The following is an 18,515-nucleotide window of genomic DNA, read 5'->3' as shown; positions in this document are numbered from 1 at the left end:
AGAGCAACAATGTAACGCCTCATTTGAAAGCTAAGACCTACAAAAGTGATGGAAACTTTTCGTCACGTTGCCACATTTTTTTTTTTTGGAGCTATTTTTTTCTATCATTTTTTTGTTGTGTTTTTCTCATGTTTTTGTTGACTTTTCATCCCCTTTTTCTCGCTCTTTTGATGCTTTTCTTTTTAGCTTTTAGATTTGGGTAAAGCTCGGTTGAGGGCGGGACTGGTGGCCCTAGAGCCAGTGGCCCTTCTGTGCTCCTCCAGAATGGACATATGGCCAGTCCGCCCCTGCCATTGGCACGCAAATACAGCTCCAGTGGTGGAATTTCGCCGGCTCTAATGGGATATTACTGCCACAAGAGCATTTGATTTGGAGCAAAGGTCATCCTGGTGCGCACGCCACAATATCGCAACACCATCCCTGGCCAAACATCTCCCACCCCACCGTAGCCCTAACCAAACAAGACCTATCAGCATTGCAGCAATTCAGCAGCATCTAAATCGATGGGAATATTGAAACCAGTTCAGTGTTTTGTAAATATATATTTTTTGTCATAAAGGGAAACAGACACAAGAAAGCAAGGTGAAGACTGAGCAGTGTTCAGTTGCAGTTGAAGCTGTAGCCTCCAGCAGTACATCACACATACAACTTAGAACACACTTTGGAGAGTTTCCACCCCATGTTTCCAGAATTAATTGGTTGCAAACTGTGTTTTTTCCCTGCTCAAATACTTGTGAGACTTGTAGCTTCCATGCATTTTTCATGATAGGCTTTCAATGCTTAAAAATGCCGGTCATAACGAGCACAACTTCGGAAAAATAATGAATAGCTACTTTTCTGACAAGTCCGTTAAGAGCGTTGATATTTGAGAGAAGACTGAAATATGAACTGCTAAACTTTATTTTCTGTTTGCGATTTGCTTGTATGGAGCCGAACGTCAGTGCAATATTGGTTGAAAGAGAATACATTGAAGCCTGCCTCTTCAAAGTCGTCCATGGATATCTAAAATCTTTGTGTACACAGTGAGTCGCGATAACCCCTCGGCCCCCTTGCGGACCACTGTAAATTGCATGTTTATCTGTTTCATCTGTCCCCTCCGAAGCATCTAACGCACCATATAATCAAAATATCCTCATCCAGTCATGTGGGATGTGAAGCTTTGAGGGCTATGAAGGGGTTACGGCTTGAGAGAATAGGGTGATACCAACAGCCCGGGTCTGCTTATCGCTGATAATGTCCCTTGTTTAAAAAAAAACCCAAAAAACAAATCCAGCATAAACTGCAGCTGTGGCGTTTGAGCTGAGCCATTAGGGGGATGCGTGTGTGTAGTTTTGTGGGTGGGGTGACATAAAGAGGCTGTGATAAAGCGGTTAATACACAGGGGTGTTCTCAAGATTCTTCTCGTGCAGCTGGACGTGAGGTCATAACAAGGATCTAGGTGGAGAACACAGTTTAGAGGAAAAATATGACTGCAGTGTAACATGTTAGAAAGTGATAACTCAAGGAATGTTATTAGAGTACACACGGAAGACTAATTACTTTGTGAAGATACTGCATGTACCTCAACAATTGTCTGTGTATCCAACCAAGGCCCACGGAAGATTTCGAAATGCCTTTTTTATTACAGTAAAATATGTTGGTGTGTTGTGTGTGTGATAGACCAAAAGCGTGTTTTGTTGCTGGGTTGATACACAGCATTTACCCCTTAACCATAACAGGACTCTATGTACCGGATTGAACTAAGCTTTGCATTAAAGTGATAGTCTGTAAGTTTAAATGTTTTACCAATTTCATAGATTGTGAATGAATGACCGCCTTGGCCTTCAATTTTTGCTACTTTGGTCATATTAAAGAGTTATATTCTTTTAAAAGTCCCTCCCTTTGCTGATCTCAGCAACCAATCAGAATCCCCAGTGCCATCACTTTGACCAATGAGACGAGCTTACCTGTGAACTGATCTTTTAGGTCCAATCAAGAGGGAAGGGGGAGGGAGTTTGAGCATTTACTTTTGAAACGTTTCTCTCTCTCCTCATTTTGCAAGCTATGAGTGGATTTCATGTCCAGTCAGGAGGGAAGGGGGGACTTTATTGTTTACTTTTGAAATCTCTCTCCTCATTTTTTAATCTTACATACACTTTATTATATAATCGCCATGCTTTTCATATTAATTTCATGGCTATAAATTCATAATTTCAGGACAGTCTGCAGAACAGTCTACTCTATTGTAGCTATGATAGATCTACTTATTGGACTTGCGCGTGATATTCATTGCTTGTGTACAAATAACTCCAAATGTCATGTTGACAGTAGCAGCAGCAGCGTAGCTCAGTGACAGCTGCGTGTGGGCAGGGTAGAAGAGGGCACTTGTCTTCTCTGACCCCTTCAGTTCACTTTCTGACAAGGTCACTCTTCGAGAATCAGCCGGGCTAACCCCCCCCCCCCCCCCCAACGCCACGCTAATTCAATCAGAATCGACTCGCTTACTACACCGTGCTCAGCTTGTGGACAGGCTATTTCTCTCCCCGTGCACATACACGCTCGGATGTGACGGCACCAGGAAGTGATGACTGCGGCTGTTGTCTACATGCTTGGATTGCATGGGCCTAAATGCACATGACTGGGCTTAGCCGGCTTTGACACCTGATCCCTCAAAGGCAGAAGAGAGTGGCAACGGCAATGAAATGTTGCCGTCGAAATCTACGAACGCGTGTCAAATCGGGTTGTTTCACAGGTTTACCAATCATAAAAGGGAGCAGGGCGGCACGATATTTGATGTTTTAGGTTCAGTTGTATGGAAGACCTCAGTGATATTGCGATATTTTTCAGCTTCTTAAGATATGGATATTGTGCGTCACCTAATTTTGTGTCAACAGTTTGGTGATATACTGTGCAAGGAGTTTGTTAAGGTCGAAATATGTTTACACTAGGCGTTGTCTCTCTCTCAGATGAAGCGAATGCTCAGTTGATCACTTTATAACGGCGGGTGAGCTGTGTTGTTCATGTGTTTAATGCTGGGACTTCTATTTTGTTAAGACCCCGTTCTCAGCATATAAAGCAGGGTGTGTTTCCTGTCTGCCGTGGTCAGAATCCAGGAAAGGAGAGCGGTGAACTGATATGGAAATGCTCCTGTCAAGTCGTCTAGCAGATGAGTTTCTGTCGCACAGAGTTGTCAAATGGTGGTGCTGGTGGAAAGATGTCAAATATGCGGATAGTATTTGTAGATATTCGTATGTAGGGGTGCACTGCTGCCCACAATTCAATCAAAGTTATTAGTTCAGACCTGTAGTCATGCTCTGATCGAAATGCATGCGATTGAAAGTCACATTTTCAGAGAAGAACGTGTCAATAAATGGTAAAATGACATTTGAAAGATGGATAGTTCATCGAAAATTCCGATGTTGTAGAAGTTTGTTGTTTTCAATCCAAAGAAAAGAGGCGATAAAACACTACTGCAGCAAACCACTGCCCTATGAAACAATGTTAACTTTCAGACGTCGGTCAGTAGGCCTCTCGCAAGAACCGCTGTGAGATGTATCACATTTGATGGAGGCTGAAGCTGTGGTAAAGCCTTCTGAGTGGTTAATGTGGAGGGCCATTTCTAATTGAGTTGGATCTCTCCTCGGGGTGCGCGGTAATTGGTCTGAGCCTGAGAATGTATCATTAGCGAGAGGCTGACCCTGCAATACTGTGTCTTTTGGTATGGCCACAGCACTTACGAGCTGGAGAAGTGGCCTGAGATGCTCTTTAAAGGAAGATTAACCTTTCCACACTTCCCTGGTGGCGGGACATTATGTATGCTTTTAAGCCCTTTCATCGCCGAAGGGCAGGTGATGATACAGCATACAAATAGCGAGCACAAATGTCATTGGTAAGCGATGGAAAGCGGAGATTTGAGGTTTGGAATATTACAGGATGGGGGACACTGCTTTGTTTTTGTTTTTTTTAGGTTTCGGGAACAGGACACGAGCAAGTTAATTATTACATTCGATTCTTTGCCAAATTGTAGGCACAAAACATGCCACCCTCGTCGCTTTTGCTTCAAAGACCTATTTGATCCACCTACACGCTTCCTCATTCACTTCAGTCAGTCTGGCTCTCTCTGCTAGCGGCTCACCTTTTGATACTGATATTTGTCACTCGCAATTTTCAACAATCCTCTCGTCTTGATGGCTTGAAAGCAGTTTTTTGTTAAAAAGATCATTTCTTCCGGTATTGGTGTTCTAGGTTTTCACAAAATAAACAAATCAATCACCACAATTTACAATAAATAATGTCGCGTGTAGCGTTAGCAATGAAGTGCTAGCAACATGGATAGCTATACCATGCTGTTCCCATTAAAGCTGTGGTAATTCAGTTATTTTCTTTTGGTAAAGTAATTCCACCATAGTAAACTTGACATTTGAAAGAAAAACATACCATGCGATGTGTGTCAGAATATAGCACATTTAGAAGGTAGAGGCTAAGTTAGCACAGTGTTAGCATGGGCTTTTTGGCTGTTAATTACCCTAGTTTCTAATACTTCATATTTTACTATTTTCTTTATTGATTTATGATTGACAATTGGCTTAAATAATTGGCACTCTTTCCACCCTTTGAATTTTTTTTTATTTTTTTTTCGCTGACCGAGAAGCTAATGATTGGCAGCGGTTATCATGTTGTTTACTAGTCTTGTCAAGTGTCCCCAAGACAAAGACGGGACAAGCGAGTACAGTACAATAGGCTGCTTTTCGCTGATTAGGTCGTACAGTTTTGTTGTATAACTTCACAGACAGCGTTGCAAGTGCGTGATAAGGCCGGGCCCCCCCGTCACTGCCCTGGAGACTGCACACCCAGACTCTGCTGTAGATGTGAAAGGCGATACTCTGCACCCTGTCCCCTCTGTCCCCTCTGTGCTGTTTACCCAGCTGGTTGACCCCGTCCTGCAATCGGTCCCCTGCATAGCGATACACAAGACACACAATGGATATTTTTCACAGACTTTGACTTTTCATTGTGTAGCCTAGTTCTACTTTTAAGAGTTGTTTTGTAACTTGGTGTCTTTTTGGAATATATGCTCTTGTTACTAAAACAGGAATTTCATCCAGTTACTTCTATTTGTGTACTAAATGAGAAGTAACCACACTCCAACTTCAGTGTAACCAGTACTACCAATACACTATGTGATGCAAAGTAGTCTAAAATTTGACTTCTTTTCATCACACTGTGTATAGTAATATATAATATTTAAAAAAACAGGAATCAGGGAGGCAGCCGTGTTTGAAGTCATGTGACTGGACAGGGCATAGAGCTTGGGATTGTGTCATCGGAACTGCTTAGAGTTCTGGGAATTGTGTCAATCAATGACAATTTTGTTTATTTATGTTGTACTATCCCAGATTGTTAAACAACAAGGCCCCTGATAGTTGCTCCCAGAGAAACGGCTTGTGTGTTCCAGATAAAGTAGTGCGTGTCGGGAGTGTGATAAGTGATGTTGTGTCAGTGGGTGGGAACTAGAGCTTGTGTAGGTTTACATACCAAGTGACAGAAATGTGTCACCGTTCATTCAAGCTGTCAGCCAGCGACCAGGAACAGAGGAGACTGAGGGATGTGGAGTATCAGTCTGCCAGCAAGGAACAGGAAGTGACATATATGGGCAACATGTCCTGGTGTAGGATATGTGTTTATCAGCCAGGGCTGTGCGATTTGGCAGAAAAAAATAAAATCACAATATTTTTGTTTCTTCATTCTTGATTGTAAATTTCAATACATTTATTTTTTAATATGGTTTAAAAAAAATGTGGACGGATATTTTAGTCGAGTCGCAATTTTTGGTGTCCTTGCGCGATTCAAAGTCCAAATCCAAGATCTGAATGTTCAAGTCCTAGTTCAAGTCACAATCCCCTGAAACAGAGCTCAAGCCCAACGTCACAAGTCCAACCCATTTATGACGAGTTCTCTCATTATTTTCCTCGCTGTATCCGCTCAACAGACCCTCTTATGGATTCTGATAGCATTACACTACCTTTGAACTTTAAAGCTTGTTACGTTTGAGTTTTCTTCCCTGAACCTCAAGTGGAGTCTCGAGTCACTGCCGCTCAGAAACTCACAAGTTCGAGTCAAATCACGAGTCCCGGAAATGACTTGGAAAGCGGGTCACGAGGCAGAATCCGGGACCTAAGCCCTTCTACTCCTGCCAGGGGATAGATAGTTTCAAAATAATCCTAATATTAGACAGGAGAGTCTTTTCACTCACGCACCATTTAACTCAACTCTTCCATTTTGCAAGTCAAGAGTCCACTCCAAACAAAGAGCTGTAACTGCCGCAGGATTTGCTGCAAACCATTTTGGTTAAAACGCACCATGCCAATGCTTGAGATTGACCATAGATCCAACCACTATTCAATTCAAATTTGAGTACCTGCACATTTTATTGGAAGACTTTGAGTGAGGGGCTGCAGGCGATGATGACTCTCTTTCCAAAAAGCACAAATATCAGAGCAAAGATTGTATATTTTACATCTTTAACAGTCTACATACATTTTCCAGGCCTTGGTGACAGTGTGCAACCGAACTTGTCTTGCACGATGCACAGCCTCGGTTTGCAGTTTCTAAATCCATATATAAAAAAAAAAGCTAAAAACATCCATAAAGACTTTTATTCAAATATGCTCATCTGTATGTGCCGCACTCTTTTGTGCTGGAATTTCTTTTATACTCCTGACACTCAGAGAAGGTGCTGTGTTAAAACTTGCACTTGGGAGTCTGAGAGCAACCACACCAATGCTCTGTTGCTAGGCAGTAACTATGCACCAATCTCCTTGTGCTTTTGCAGTCACTCCCCCCTCTATTTTCTCTCATCCCTTCTATTAGACATGTTTTATTGTTTATTAGTCTACCCAGACCCGAGCCTCTACCCATTACCCATCATTCCTCCGTAGCTCGACGGCGCGGTGATATGCGGTTTTTGCACTGCAGTTTTCATCCTCCGTAATGAGAAGAGCTGTGGTGCACTCATCATCGCCTGGCTGTACAATCATTTGCTGAATTGGTTGAACACCCTGGGTATTTTAACTACTTTGCCCCGGCCCTCTAATTGTTTTGTGTTGCCTTGCTAATAGATTTACTCGCGTTTGAATCGGTGACTCGCGATTCATCACTTGCAAATGAGCGAGACAGGACTGACAAGGAGTAATAATAATAATAAGTCTAGAGCCTGCGAGCGGCGATGACTGGACTCAAATGAATGGGTGTTTTGTGGGGGTTTTCTCACGTACTTATTGGCTTGTAATGATGCAGAGTCTGTTAGAAATTCAGAAAACATGTTTCTTCTTGAGGTCTAAAGGCTCGCTCTGCAAATCTCGCCTGCTCATACCTTGAGCCTACCCACAGACTATGCGTGTGTCTTGAAAAACGATCACTTCTTCTATTCCACAGACTGTCATGACCCAGTGCTTTGTCCCCTACACTCATTGCCCTGTCACCACCTCAGCCGCTCAGCAATCGCCCACTCATCTCCATGGCTTCTGTCACTTTTTCTCCTCCTCTGCGTCTCGGCCCTTGCCTTTGATTGCACAACAGGAACTCGTTTGCCTGCCTCAGTGTCTTTCTCTGCTGACATCGATACTGAAAGCGTAAATGAGTGGCATGCCTGGGACATGTGATGGCTCTCGGTAATCCCGGAGCGTTCCGTCCTTCCGACCGGCGCTGGCCCTCGCGGCAGGGGTTATGAGAGGTTAAAGTCCGTTTAGAAGGAAGCAGACAGGACAACCGTCTTCATAGTTATGCTTTGGTTCGCCATTGTTCCTTCCTTAGACCAGCATTGACGGATGTCGACCCCTGCACGCTTGAACCACTCCAAAACAGCAGCAATCTTAGAGTTTTACACTCAATGAGCCACTTTGACAAAGCCGTCCTGACAATTTTCAGAGCTTTTTACGCTTCCTTTTAGTATCAAATGGTTCCTCACAGGTTCTACGTTTTCATCAAGGAACCTTTCCGCTGTTTCTATTTAAACCCACTTCCTGCCGTCCGATTTATTGCTTTACACCTGCATACACAGGAACCAGATTATGTTCAGATGTGTTTACCTTGACTTCATTACGATCTCCTGCCGTGCGCGTTTGTAATATTAGCTGTAATTGGACAAAGTAAAACTCGTCCAAAAGCATGGGGTTATTGTTTGCAGGAGTTGTCATTCAAAACTAACCTCGAAAAGACTTAACGTAAAACAGAATATGAATGGATAATCAAAGGTTTTGTTTCAGGATAATACACTTTCATAATCTAGTAGCAAATGGACTATTAATATTTCTTTGCTTTGTCTTTACAGTGGAGTCTGGTGTGCGACTCTGCCTGGAAAGTTCACATCGCAAAGTTCTCCCTCCTGGTGGGGTCCATCTTTGGATACCTGGTGTTTGGGATCCTCGCTGACTGGTAAGAGTTCAAGCCTTTACCCTCCCTTACAGAACACGTTTGCGGGAAATGGTAGCCAATACAGCCATACAGTTACCAGAATTCAGAATCGGTCAGGTTCACAAAAAAAGAACATTTTGCTAATTCCTTCCTACTTCCTACTTCACGGATCAAGAAAACTATTTGCGGCACATAATTGACGCGAATACAAAAGCGACGGGAAGAACAAAAAGTCTAAGAATAAATAGTTATACTCTTGTCACCAGTGTAGACGTCGGACCACATGGCAAATCTGCTGGTTGGATGAGAACAGCTGATGGCTCCAGACTGGGATCCAGCAAACTGATCGAGGGTGCATCCGAGTTTTAAAAGACATTGTCATCATTTAAGGACATTGCGATGGTCTTACAACTGTCCTTGGAGAACTGTTCCAGCTGTAATCTATTCTTTCCTACACATCATTAGCAGCAGTCGTTGTTTTGATTCGCCTCTATCCTCCCTCCTGCCCAATCCCAAAGCTGCTCAGTGGTGGGGTTGAGGTCTGGACTAACTGTCTGCTCTCCGTGTGCAGGTTTGGTCGCCACCCCGTGCTGATCATCTCGGTTCTCTTCATGCTGGTGTTTGGTCTCACCGTGGCCTTCTCCGTCAATGTGCCCATGTTCAGCACCCTGAGGTTCTTCGAGGGCTTCTGTCTGGCCGGGATCAGCCTCTCCCTATACGTCCTCAGTAAGTCCCGCACACTCAAAGCATTCACTCTGGAACCAAGTCATGAGGAGGCACAGGCTTGTAAAACTCCGGATTGTCTTTTCGTTTGTCCCTTCTCCCCCCATCATCACATCGTTTGCATTCGCTGACTTTGTTGTCTTTTGTCGGGGCTTGTATGTATGTATTAACACAACCACTATGCAAATGCTTTTCACCTTGGAAATTGTTCATGGCAGTTTCACAGATAGTTGAAGTGTGGGTGGTGAGATTTATGTTCTAAATGATGGGAAACATTCTATTCTAGGTTTATTTCTTGTTGGTTGCACTGCCATCCTCAAGTGGTTTTTCATGCATGGCTAATTGTAATTAAGGAATCATGTGCTTGTATGATTACGCAGGCGGCAGAAGCCACTACCGTGAATACAGTAAATCAGCAGCATTAATAGCGCAGTAGCATTGCTCCGCAGTGCTATCAGCATTCTCATCCTTTTCCCGACAATCAAAAAGCTATTAGGTTTTTAATTGGCATTTCTAGCTTCGGGTTTACCACAAGGCTTGGAGAATGATTTGTGATTGTGTTACTGGTAACATTTATTAAACTGGGGTATTATAACACAAATACATTTTAATCATCAATGCGGTGGCCTAATTTATAATTGAATATAGGAGTGAATATTTAATTACATATATTTCAACGGTTTGTCCCCAGACGTGTGGCAACATGTCAAGTATTATTTAGCTGATGAAAAAAAAAAAAAAAAACGGTTGTTCCCCTCCCCCACTGTCACAAAACATGTGACGTTATGTAAATGTTATAAAATATTTAGAGAGTTTTTATAATGCTGATGCTATAAATATAATAAAATGGTTTAGACGTGTATTGCTCTTTACAAGGTTCAGGGTTGTCAACAAGTTTCTCAAAACACTACACTGTTGTCCACTGAACTCCATGCTTAGTTATAGTAAGCTTCTGTTGTAGCCACAGCTGCCCTAGGGTAGACTGACAGAAGTGAGGCTGCAAATCTGTGCCATCAGCCCCTCTGACCATCGCCAACCGCTCACTCACGCACAACATTCACACAGGCATTGCATGAAGTGTCTTGCCTTTGGACACTGGGATTCAAACCTCCAGCCTTTCGATTACTGGACAGCCTGCTCTACCATCTGAGCCACTATAGCCCCACTAAAGCTAGTTTTCAATAAACATAAAAGCACTCTTTCTGTCTGCGAAAATCTGTACATCTGTCCCAAATTAGGCCCTCATTAGTGTTTGCGCAGGGGACGCCTCACAGTTGATGCTCATGACTGAATTCTGGAGATTACGATCTTAAGGCATGGTATGTTCACAAACTTGTGTCCAAGTAGTTCAAGGCAACTTCAATTGATTTATGATTCCTGTGCGTTTTAAAACCCACTAAACGTGCATACCAATACATAAACTCAAATACTGTTCATTATAATTATTGAACATTATAGGACAGTAGATTTTGACCACATCCGAAACGTAGCAATAATCTTGGTGTACTGTAGGCTGCAAAGTTAAAGATGTGCTGGCAGCCAAGGTTAGACATTAAAAGCTCCACACACAAATGTTTGCAAATGTAATAAACACTGTGTTTTATTATACAATGGCCTACGATGATATATATCGGAATCATTACTTTCTCACCCCCATAATTGGTTCATCCTCAAAGCCATTTTGCTCAGTCCATTCCAGACAGAGGTTTAATAGTGGAGCAAGGGTACAGTGACAAACGCAGTGGTCCTCAATGTCCTTGTCATCTTAATTTAGCTCACACAGTAGATCCTGAGAGGCTCCATTCAGCTCCTGTTTGCTCAGGACAAAGGAGAGACACTAAGTAAAAAGGCTACATTTACATGACTGGTGTTTACCGGCCGGGGCTAAATGACCCTGACATCGGCCTATACGTTCTCGAGCAGTGAATCTGTCATGTTACATTTCTGTTCCCTCTTCAGCAGGAATTTCTGTTGGAGCAGAAAGGTTGTTAGTTTGATTAGTTCTTGAGTTTGACATCGAGCAGCTTTTTTATAAAGTTATGCAGATTTGAATTTTGTCGTCGCTTGATGCCTTGGTATTTACTGTATTCTGTTGGCCAGAAAAGTACAAATTATTTTAAAAGTGTTATGAATAATAACTTTGCTGCTTCAAAGGCAAGTAGTTTGAACGGGGACAAACCTTTTTCCTTGTGTTCCATGAGTGGCATTGACTTAATATCTGCAACACTGCCACCTACTGTTCTGGAGTGCTCATCATAAGGTTTTAAAATGGGACAAAAACACGCTGCCAATTGAATACTTTTTACATTGAAGCCTGCAGACAAATGTAGTAGAGTATTTTATGAGTATTTTATTTATCTATCGAATGCAGTGGAGTAAAAGTACTAAGTTCTCAACATATATACTACTCAACAATAACTACAGATTGGCCTACTCAGAAACTCCGTTACAAACAAACACAAAGAGCTGAACAAATTAAATTATTCACACATGCTATTTCACATTTCTAATAGCGAAAAATACCTTTTTATTTTATTTTATTTTTTTAATTGGCACATTTCCTCATTCTCCAAGAAGAGAAGTGGCACAGACATCACACTTCCTGAAATATCTTTACCCCACATTTACCAACACAAACCCATGATTGATCTGTTTACAAACTGCCAGTGCCCTTTGTCCCACTCCGCGGTACAAAGGTTGACTTGACAGATTTTTTTTCCATAGGTTTTTGTGTTGCCATACTGCTCCTGTCCGATCATGTGTACTCGAGATCACATGATATTTTCCCAGCAGCCCTTGTGTGTATTGACTAAACTCCACTATGCAGCCGGGCCCGGAGAAGCGTCGAGGCTCCCAAACACATTACTGCAGCCGATCAATCCCTGTATTTCGAGACATCTAGATAATAGAATGGCATCAGAATAGATAAGAGGTGCAAGTATGTAATGAGTTTGGTCTTATTGTTGCGGCGATGTGAAGTGGAGCTACTGTTTTGTGGTCGGCTTAGGTCACCTCACGATAATTAATGTAAAGTAAACAGCTTTCTTTGACAGGAAATACACTTCAAGTCTCAAATGGTCCCAAAACAGCATCTCAAATGACCTCTTAAAAGCAAACAATCATTTTATTGTACACATTCAAAACATGTCCAGGAGCAATAATACAAGAGACTGAAACATGAATGAATAGGACTTCACAGAATCATCATTACATCTTGGACGGTTTATTGATTAAAAAGTCTTCACAATGCAGTGTTGAATTCTTTACTTTTTCTTCTATTTGTCCTCAATAGTCACAGACATGCCCAATCTTTGTATTGACTCATTGGGCTGATTAGTCAATGGACTCACTGGTGAATAGTGTTTTGTCATTTTGACAAAACTGTTTGTTCTGACAAGTTGTATTGCTGCTACATGCTTTCCCTTGTCTCTGTCTTTATCAGTCATTTCATGGGTCCTAAGTCTACATTTAGATTAGAAATATAACATTAAAAATGAAAAAAAATGGCAAATTGGCACACTTAAGTCCAGTCATGTCAAAATGAAATAGAAAACTGACACTTTAAAAAAATATATATATTAAGTAACTTTTTCCACATTGACCCAATGACATGTGACTGTACTTCCCCATGCAGACAGATTGGCCTAAGTCTGCTATGGACATCACTATTTTTGCTAAATTTTTAGTTATTTTGTGGTGGACTATGTTTAGCACATACAAGTGAAGTCAAGTCACAATCAGGCCACTATGAATGTTTTTACAGAGGAGATTGTCCACTAGAACAGTGGTTCTCAACCTGGGGGTCGGGACCCCCAAGGGGGTCGCAAAACAAATTTGGGGGGTCGCCAGATCATTTCGATAAAATAGCCATATTTCCATTAGCATATAATCGGATATTTTATTGTAGCATGTGTTTGCTATATTACCAGAGTTGTTCGTAGTTTGATGAATTTAATTTTAGCCATTTTTTTTCTTCTTTGACCTGAGCAGGGGTCACGAACCCTTTAACTGTTAAAATGGGGGTCGTGGCACCAAAAGGTTGAGAACCACTGCACTAGAAGTTAGCCGTTAGCTTTTAGCATAACGCTAAACGTTAGCATTATGGTTTAACATTCTCCATTCTTTATGTTTTCATGGGCTGTTGAAACCACTTTGCTCATCTCATTGTGTCTCTATCTTTATTTGGTAGTAAATATATCCATAATTCAGCATTTGTTAAAGAAACAGGCTACCGTTTTTACATACTGAGAAATGTTCTTACCTGAGCTTAGAAAAGTTTATACATACCTGTCTGGTCTTTGTGCGTGTCCATGGAAGAGCTTGGTCGCTTCTAATTTCACCCCGTTTGGAGCCATAGGAAAACAATGGGAGAGGCCAAATGCTAACAACATCTTTGGTCTTTTTGCATGACTGAGGGCGCACAGTTCTTACATACTGAGATATGTTCTTACCTGAGCTTAGACAAGTTGATACGTACCTGTCTGGTCTTTGCGCGTGCCTGTTGAAGAGCGTGGTCGCTTCTAACTTCACCTCCGTTTGGAGCCATAGGAACACATTGGGAGAGGCCAAATGCGAACAACATCTCGTTTTGCGTGACTGAGCACATGCACAAAGACCAGACAGGTACACATCAACTCGTCTCATCTCAAGCAAGAACATATCTCAGTATGTAAAAACGGTGGCCTGTTCCTTTAAAGTAGTGGTGTAGTAATAGGTGAAGGATTTTGTTCTTAGTTTTCCCACTCGACTGTGGCCTTTTCTGAGCAATATAATCTATATAATCTATTCCCATATGGGCTACTTGTTATAATTGGAGACTTCAGATACAGATTTAACCATGCAAAGTAAAGATTGATCTATTTCCACGGCCTGTGCACTTTGTCCCTCTCGGCAGTAAACTTTGACATGACATAAAGACAGATTGGGGGATGTACTTTCATTTACTACACTGCATGCTCACATACTGGTATGATCATGACATGATGAATTCCCCAAATATTTACATTTTGAGGTCCACACTAGCTCTACCACTTTCTATGCTTTACCGCGTTACACAACAGAAGCCGACCGAATGCATAATGCCTTTACAGCATTGATCTATTCTACACAGAGCATCCCTGCAAATAGTGACGCACATCGCTATACAGCAAGTCATCTGATGCACTATGGCTATTTTTACACTATCAATGCATACTAGGCCTTTTTAGACTTGTCCCTGTTTCTAGAGGCACTATAGGATTCCAGTGGATAGGAACTCGGGAGCGTACAGCACATATTTCATTGTTATTCCCCTATTTTCTACATTGGAGTTTTTGCTGAATCATGCTAACTGGCTGCTTTGGATTTTTTTTTTTGGTCTGACACAGTCGTTTTGGGGCAGTGGGACGCAGCATGCACTCATGTTTGCGTAGGTTTTCATCACAAGCTCCCGTCAGCAGCCGCAATCAGCTGTTTTTTTCCAGGGCAGATAATATGAAATTGTCCCCCTCGAGCCATAGCCTGTTCTTTAAACACACGCTGCGTTCTTATTACCATTGATACGGTTGAGCTGTTTTGCATCAATGGAGGGTGTGTTCCTCAGCAAATTATCGTAAGGCTTTTCAGTTTTCTTTTCTGCAACAAGAACTGAAATAACGTGATTTTGGAGCTTGATATGGAAAGAGTAAATGGAAATGGAAAAGTTGGTGAATTGGTCCTCTCCTATATTTCCTATGCCATGCAACTGGAAACCTATACGGCTGCTTAGTTGTTGCTATCTTAAGCCAAACACTTCATAGGTTTTAGCACTGTCATGCCTGCACAAGCCCTAGGTGTGTGTGTGTGTGTGTGTGTGTGTGTGTCAGGAGCCTCCACAGAGAGACAAATAGCGTTACATATGCAGGCAGTAGCCCCAACTACGTCATAAACCACGTGTCCTGCATTGTAAGGATCACATGCCCTGTAGGCAGACGCACTCTCCAACCTCCTGTACTCACTCAGCAAACCAGATTCATGATTGCCTTTGGGGCTGTTGCCGAATAACCTGGTCACTTCAGTTTAAACAGAAACAGGGTTGCTATGTTGCATTCTGGTTTGCCCGGGTTAGACACAATGGGCATAAGAAGGATACAGTTGAGCTCATCTGCATAGGGAATACATTGTTGGTCAGCCCGTGCAAGAGATTTTCTATTGTTGTGAATTTGACAACAATAGCCTTGCAACAATATTCCTGCATGTAAATAGATGACTGTACAATTTTTCTAGTATGTCTTCCATTGTAGGATGGTGAAGGGAATGAGGCAGAAGGTCATGCTTCTGCGGAAAAGGCTACAATGGGAAAAAAAACCCTGCAAAAGGCCACGATGAGGGAGATTTACATATGTTTTTGCACAGTATATGCAAAGTCGTTTTTTACGGATTTAATAGAGTAGTTTCGACACTATTATGCAGCTCCAATGCTTAACAAGCTTCAACACTGATCTAAACAGAAAGAGCTTCATTGTAGCCTTTGTAATTTAGCATGTGTCTGCTCCCTCTGGTGACGCCGTCGGAGAGCGAGCTTTTTCCGCGGAGACCCGGTGATCGCTGATGTATGCCTCCCACTTGCAGCGGTGTGTTCATTTGGGTGTCCCGGGCCGTGACGCCTTAGTCTTCTTTGCTGTTTCTGGGATGTCGTCCGTAATGAGGTGCCATCTCTCGACGGCGCCCTCTGTTATGGCATATGCATAAATCTCCTGCGCGCCGTCGAGACACAAGGGAGCGTGGCAAGTGACAGACGGCGCAAGTGTGTCGTAGGTGCAAGAGCTGTTTTATTACTATTGTGTGTGTGTGTGTGTGTTGCAACAAAGCATACTTTTAATTTGAAACGCGATTGTGTCCCTGGTTGAAACATAAAAAATAAAAAAAACGGCTTGAATGTGTGAATTGAGGCTGTCCAGGCCCTGTCTTTCACTCCTCGCGCTCCTCAATCTGATAAATGACCAAGTCCCCGGCTGTTTCTCCTCCGCAAAAGGGTTTAAAGTTCTCTTTTGTGCACACTAAGCTTTTTCTTCGCAGACTTCCTCTTCGAGCACATGGAATGACACAGTTTGCCTGCATCTGTTTTTCACTGCTTCGCTCGCCCATAAAATCGTTGTCAGGCTGGATGACCTAACATGCATGTTTCCTATTTATGTGTGACATAACCTTATACTATCGTGCTGCATTCCAGAGTGGAGTCCTGCACCAGCCCTTTGAACCTTCCCTGATAAAATATGCCTTTGTAAATGCCTTTAAAAACCATAGTTGCCAATAGAGTTTCCGGCTGAAGCACCAATCTAGGAATATGTATATATACCTAGTTAACAGATACAAAAGCTGCAATTGTGATTTTTGTGCACTTACAAGACAGTTGTGATGTTTTCTGTTGTGGTATTTAGAAAGTAAAACACTTTCATGTGTGAAACAAATGTGCTGTACAACCATTGTGGGAAGCCTGATGAGAAAGTAGTAGTTGCAATTTCTTGGCAGGTGGTAGTAGATAGATAGTCAGCAAATCAATCTCCACTCTTGGCCTTGTGTCCTTGAGCTCTTCACTAACCTTGCCTGTACAGTAGCCTGATATGAATGACCCGTCATGCATGGTTGTAAAGTGAAGTTTCTAGTTTTCCCCACATTTTCCTGGTTTTGCAGTGCAAGTGAAAATACATAGTTTGCCAACGCAATAACTTTCAGCTAAAAAGGGATGTTTCAGGATTTTTGACATAAGGCCTCATTTCCTATAGTTGTCCAGAGTGTTCTTGATTTCTGGAGATATCTTTTTTTAAATTCATGCAGTCCTTATATTTGAAGAGTTTAGTGGTGCTAGGCTAGTGCATGTCTATGGTAACTAGTAGCCTGGATTAAAAACAGTCTGACCCAAGCACAGTGCACCTGAGACAAATCACTTATAACACCAGACTACCCATATAAATGTCTGTGTTGAATGAATAGTTTTTGAAATCTAGACATTTTGCATGTAAAATAACTTATTTTGGAGCAGCGTGTGCAATGCATCGTTTTTATATAGCGCTTTTCTGGACACTCAAAGACGCTTTACATTGCATTATTCGTTCACTTCATACCCGGTGGTGGTGAGCTACTATTGTAGCCACAGCTGCCCTGGGGTAGACTGACGGAAGCGAGGCCACCAGTCTGCGCCATCGGCCCCTCCGACCACCACAAACCACTCACTCACTACATTCGCTAGGCTTCCTGGTGTTACTAAACGGTCTCCCATCCAAGTACTGACCAGGCCCTTCCCTGCTTAGCTTCCAAGGTATTAATGCAGGCTACTAATTACCATAGACATGCGCTAGCCTAGCATTAGCCTAGCACCACTAAACTCTTCAAATATAAGGACTGCATGAATTAAAAAAAAAAAATCTCCAGAAATCAACAACACTGGATTACTAGGAAATGAGGCCCAATGTCAAAAATCCTGAAACATCCCTTTAATTAAACTAACTGTCATGATCCCATCCCAATGACCTGCCTGGCATGCACATATCCCATATCTTTGTGTGGTGCATTCCTCTTGACTCTCTGTTTACTGATCTCTTTTGCACATGGCATCATCATAAATCATGGCTATCCTTTGATATCATTTACAGCGGGTTTAGAAAGCGTGTTTTATTTATTTTATGAATGAAAAACAGCACCGCCACATTTGCTCTGAATGCTTAAGTCTCTACAAATTGTGCAGTCGCGTTTTTACCATAGAAAAATCAATGCTTGAATGTTTTTACCGTCCACCTGATACATATTTAATAAGTAATAATTGCTAAAGCTGCATTATATGATGGTAAAACAGTTTTTAACAGTTCAGTAATTTACTCAATTAAAATGACAAATGCATTATTATTACTGATCCTTGCGCCGCATAAGAATCTCGAGTTCTACTTTATCCTCATAAGAATCTCGTGTTTGACTTTTTTCTGCCTTGAGCCATCAGATCATCCTGATCTGTCGAATGACCTCGAACAGACACAGCTCATTGGCTCCTAATTAAGACCGTTGTGTTTGCTGACAGGGTTCTCGCTGCGCTCTCCTTCTAAAACGCTCATTACCGGCTCGACTTTTCGCCCGTCAACAATTGATCTGGCCATCTCTTTCCCTTTCTACCTTCCGTGTTGACTATTCCTCTGCAGCTGCGGCCTCTTCGGTTCGCTGTTGTATTGGGGAGCGCACACATTCGTTCTTTCTCATTTGAGTTTCAGCTCTTGCGTAATCTTTCCCTCTTGTTCCACAAAGCAGTTCCAGTGGATTGAGGTCAGGACTTGACACGGGCCACAGAAAAAAACGTTCAAGCCCGGCTCCTATACGGCTTGCTCAGCGCGTTCCGATTTGAAATTTATAGGGCATAAATCTGAAAGACATAATGGAGGCGCTAACGCAATTTACAC

The 18,515-nt window shown here is 42.2% G+C and overlaps 1 protein-coding gene across 1 annotated transcript in view; it reads left to right on the top strand.

Annotated features, from left to right (window-relative positions):
• The window catches only part of LOC306972494 (solute carrier family 22 member 23-like), a 41,830-nt gene that overhangs the window by 2,341 nt on the left and 20,974 nt on the right, over positions 1–18,515 (top strand). Inside the window, exons 2-3 of the mRNA XM_079569140.1 lie at positions 8,309–8,412; positions 8,963–9,117. Coding sequence (XP_079425266.1) covers positions 8,309–8,412; positions 8,963–9,117 — 259 coding nt within the window. The remainder of the gene's footprint in view (positions 1–8,308; positions 8,413–8,962; positions 9,118–18,515) is intronic.

The sequence above is a fragment of the Gobius niger genome (genome assembly GCF_951799975.1).
Source record: "Gobius niger genome assembly, chromosome: 13".
Lineage (NCBI taxonomy): Eukaryota > Metazoa > Chordata > Actinopteri > Gobiiformes > Gobiidae > Gobius > Gobius niger.
This window is presented reverse-complemented; position numbering and strand designations above follow the sequence as displayed.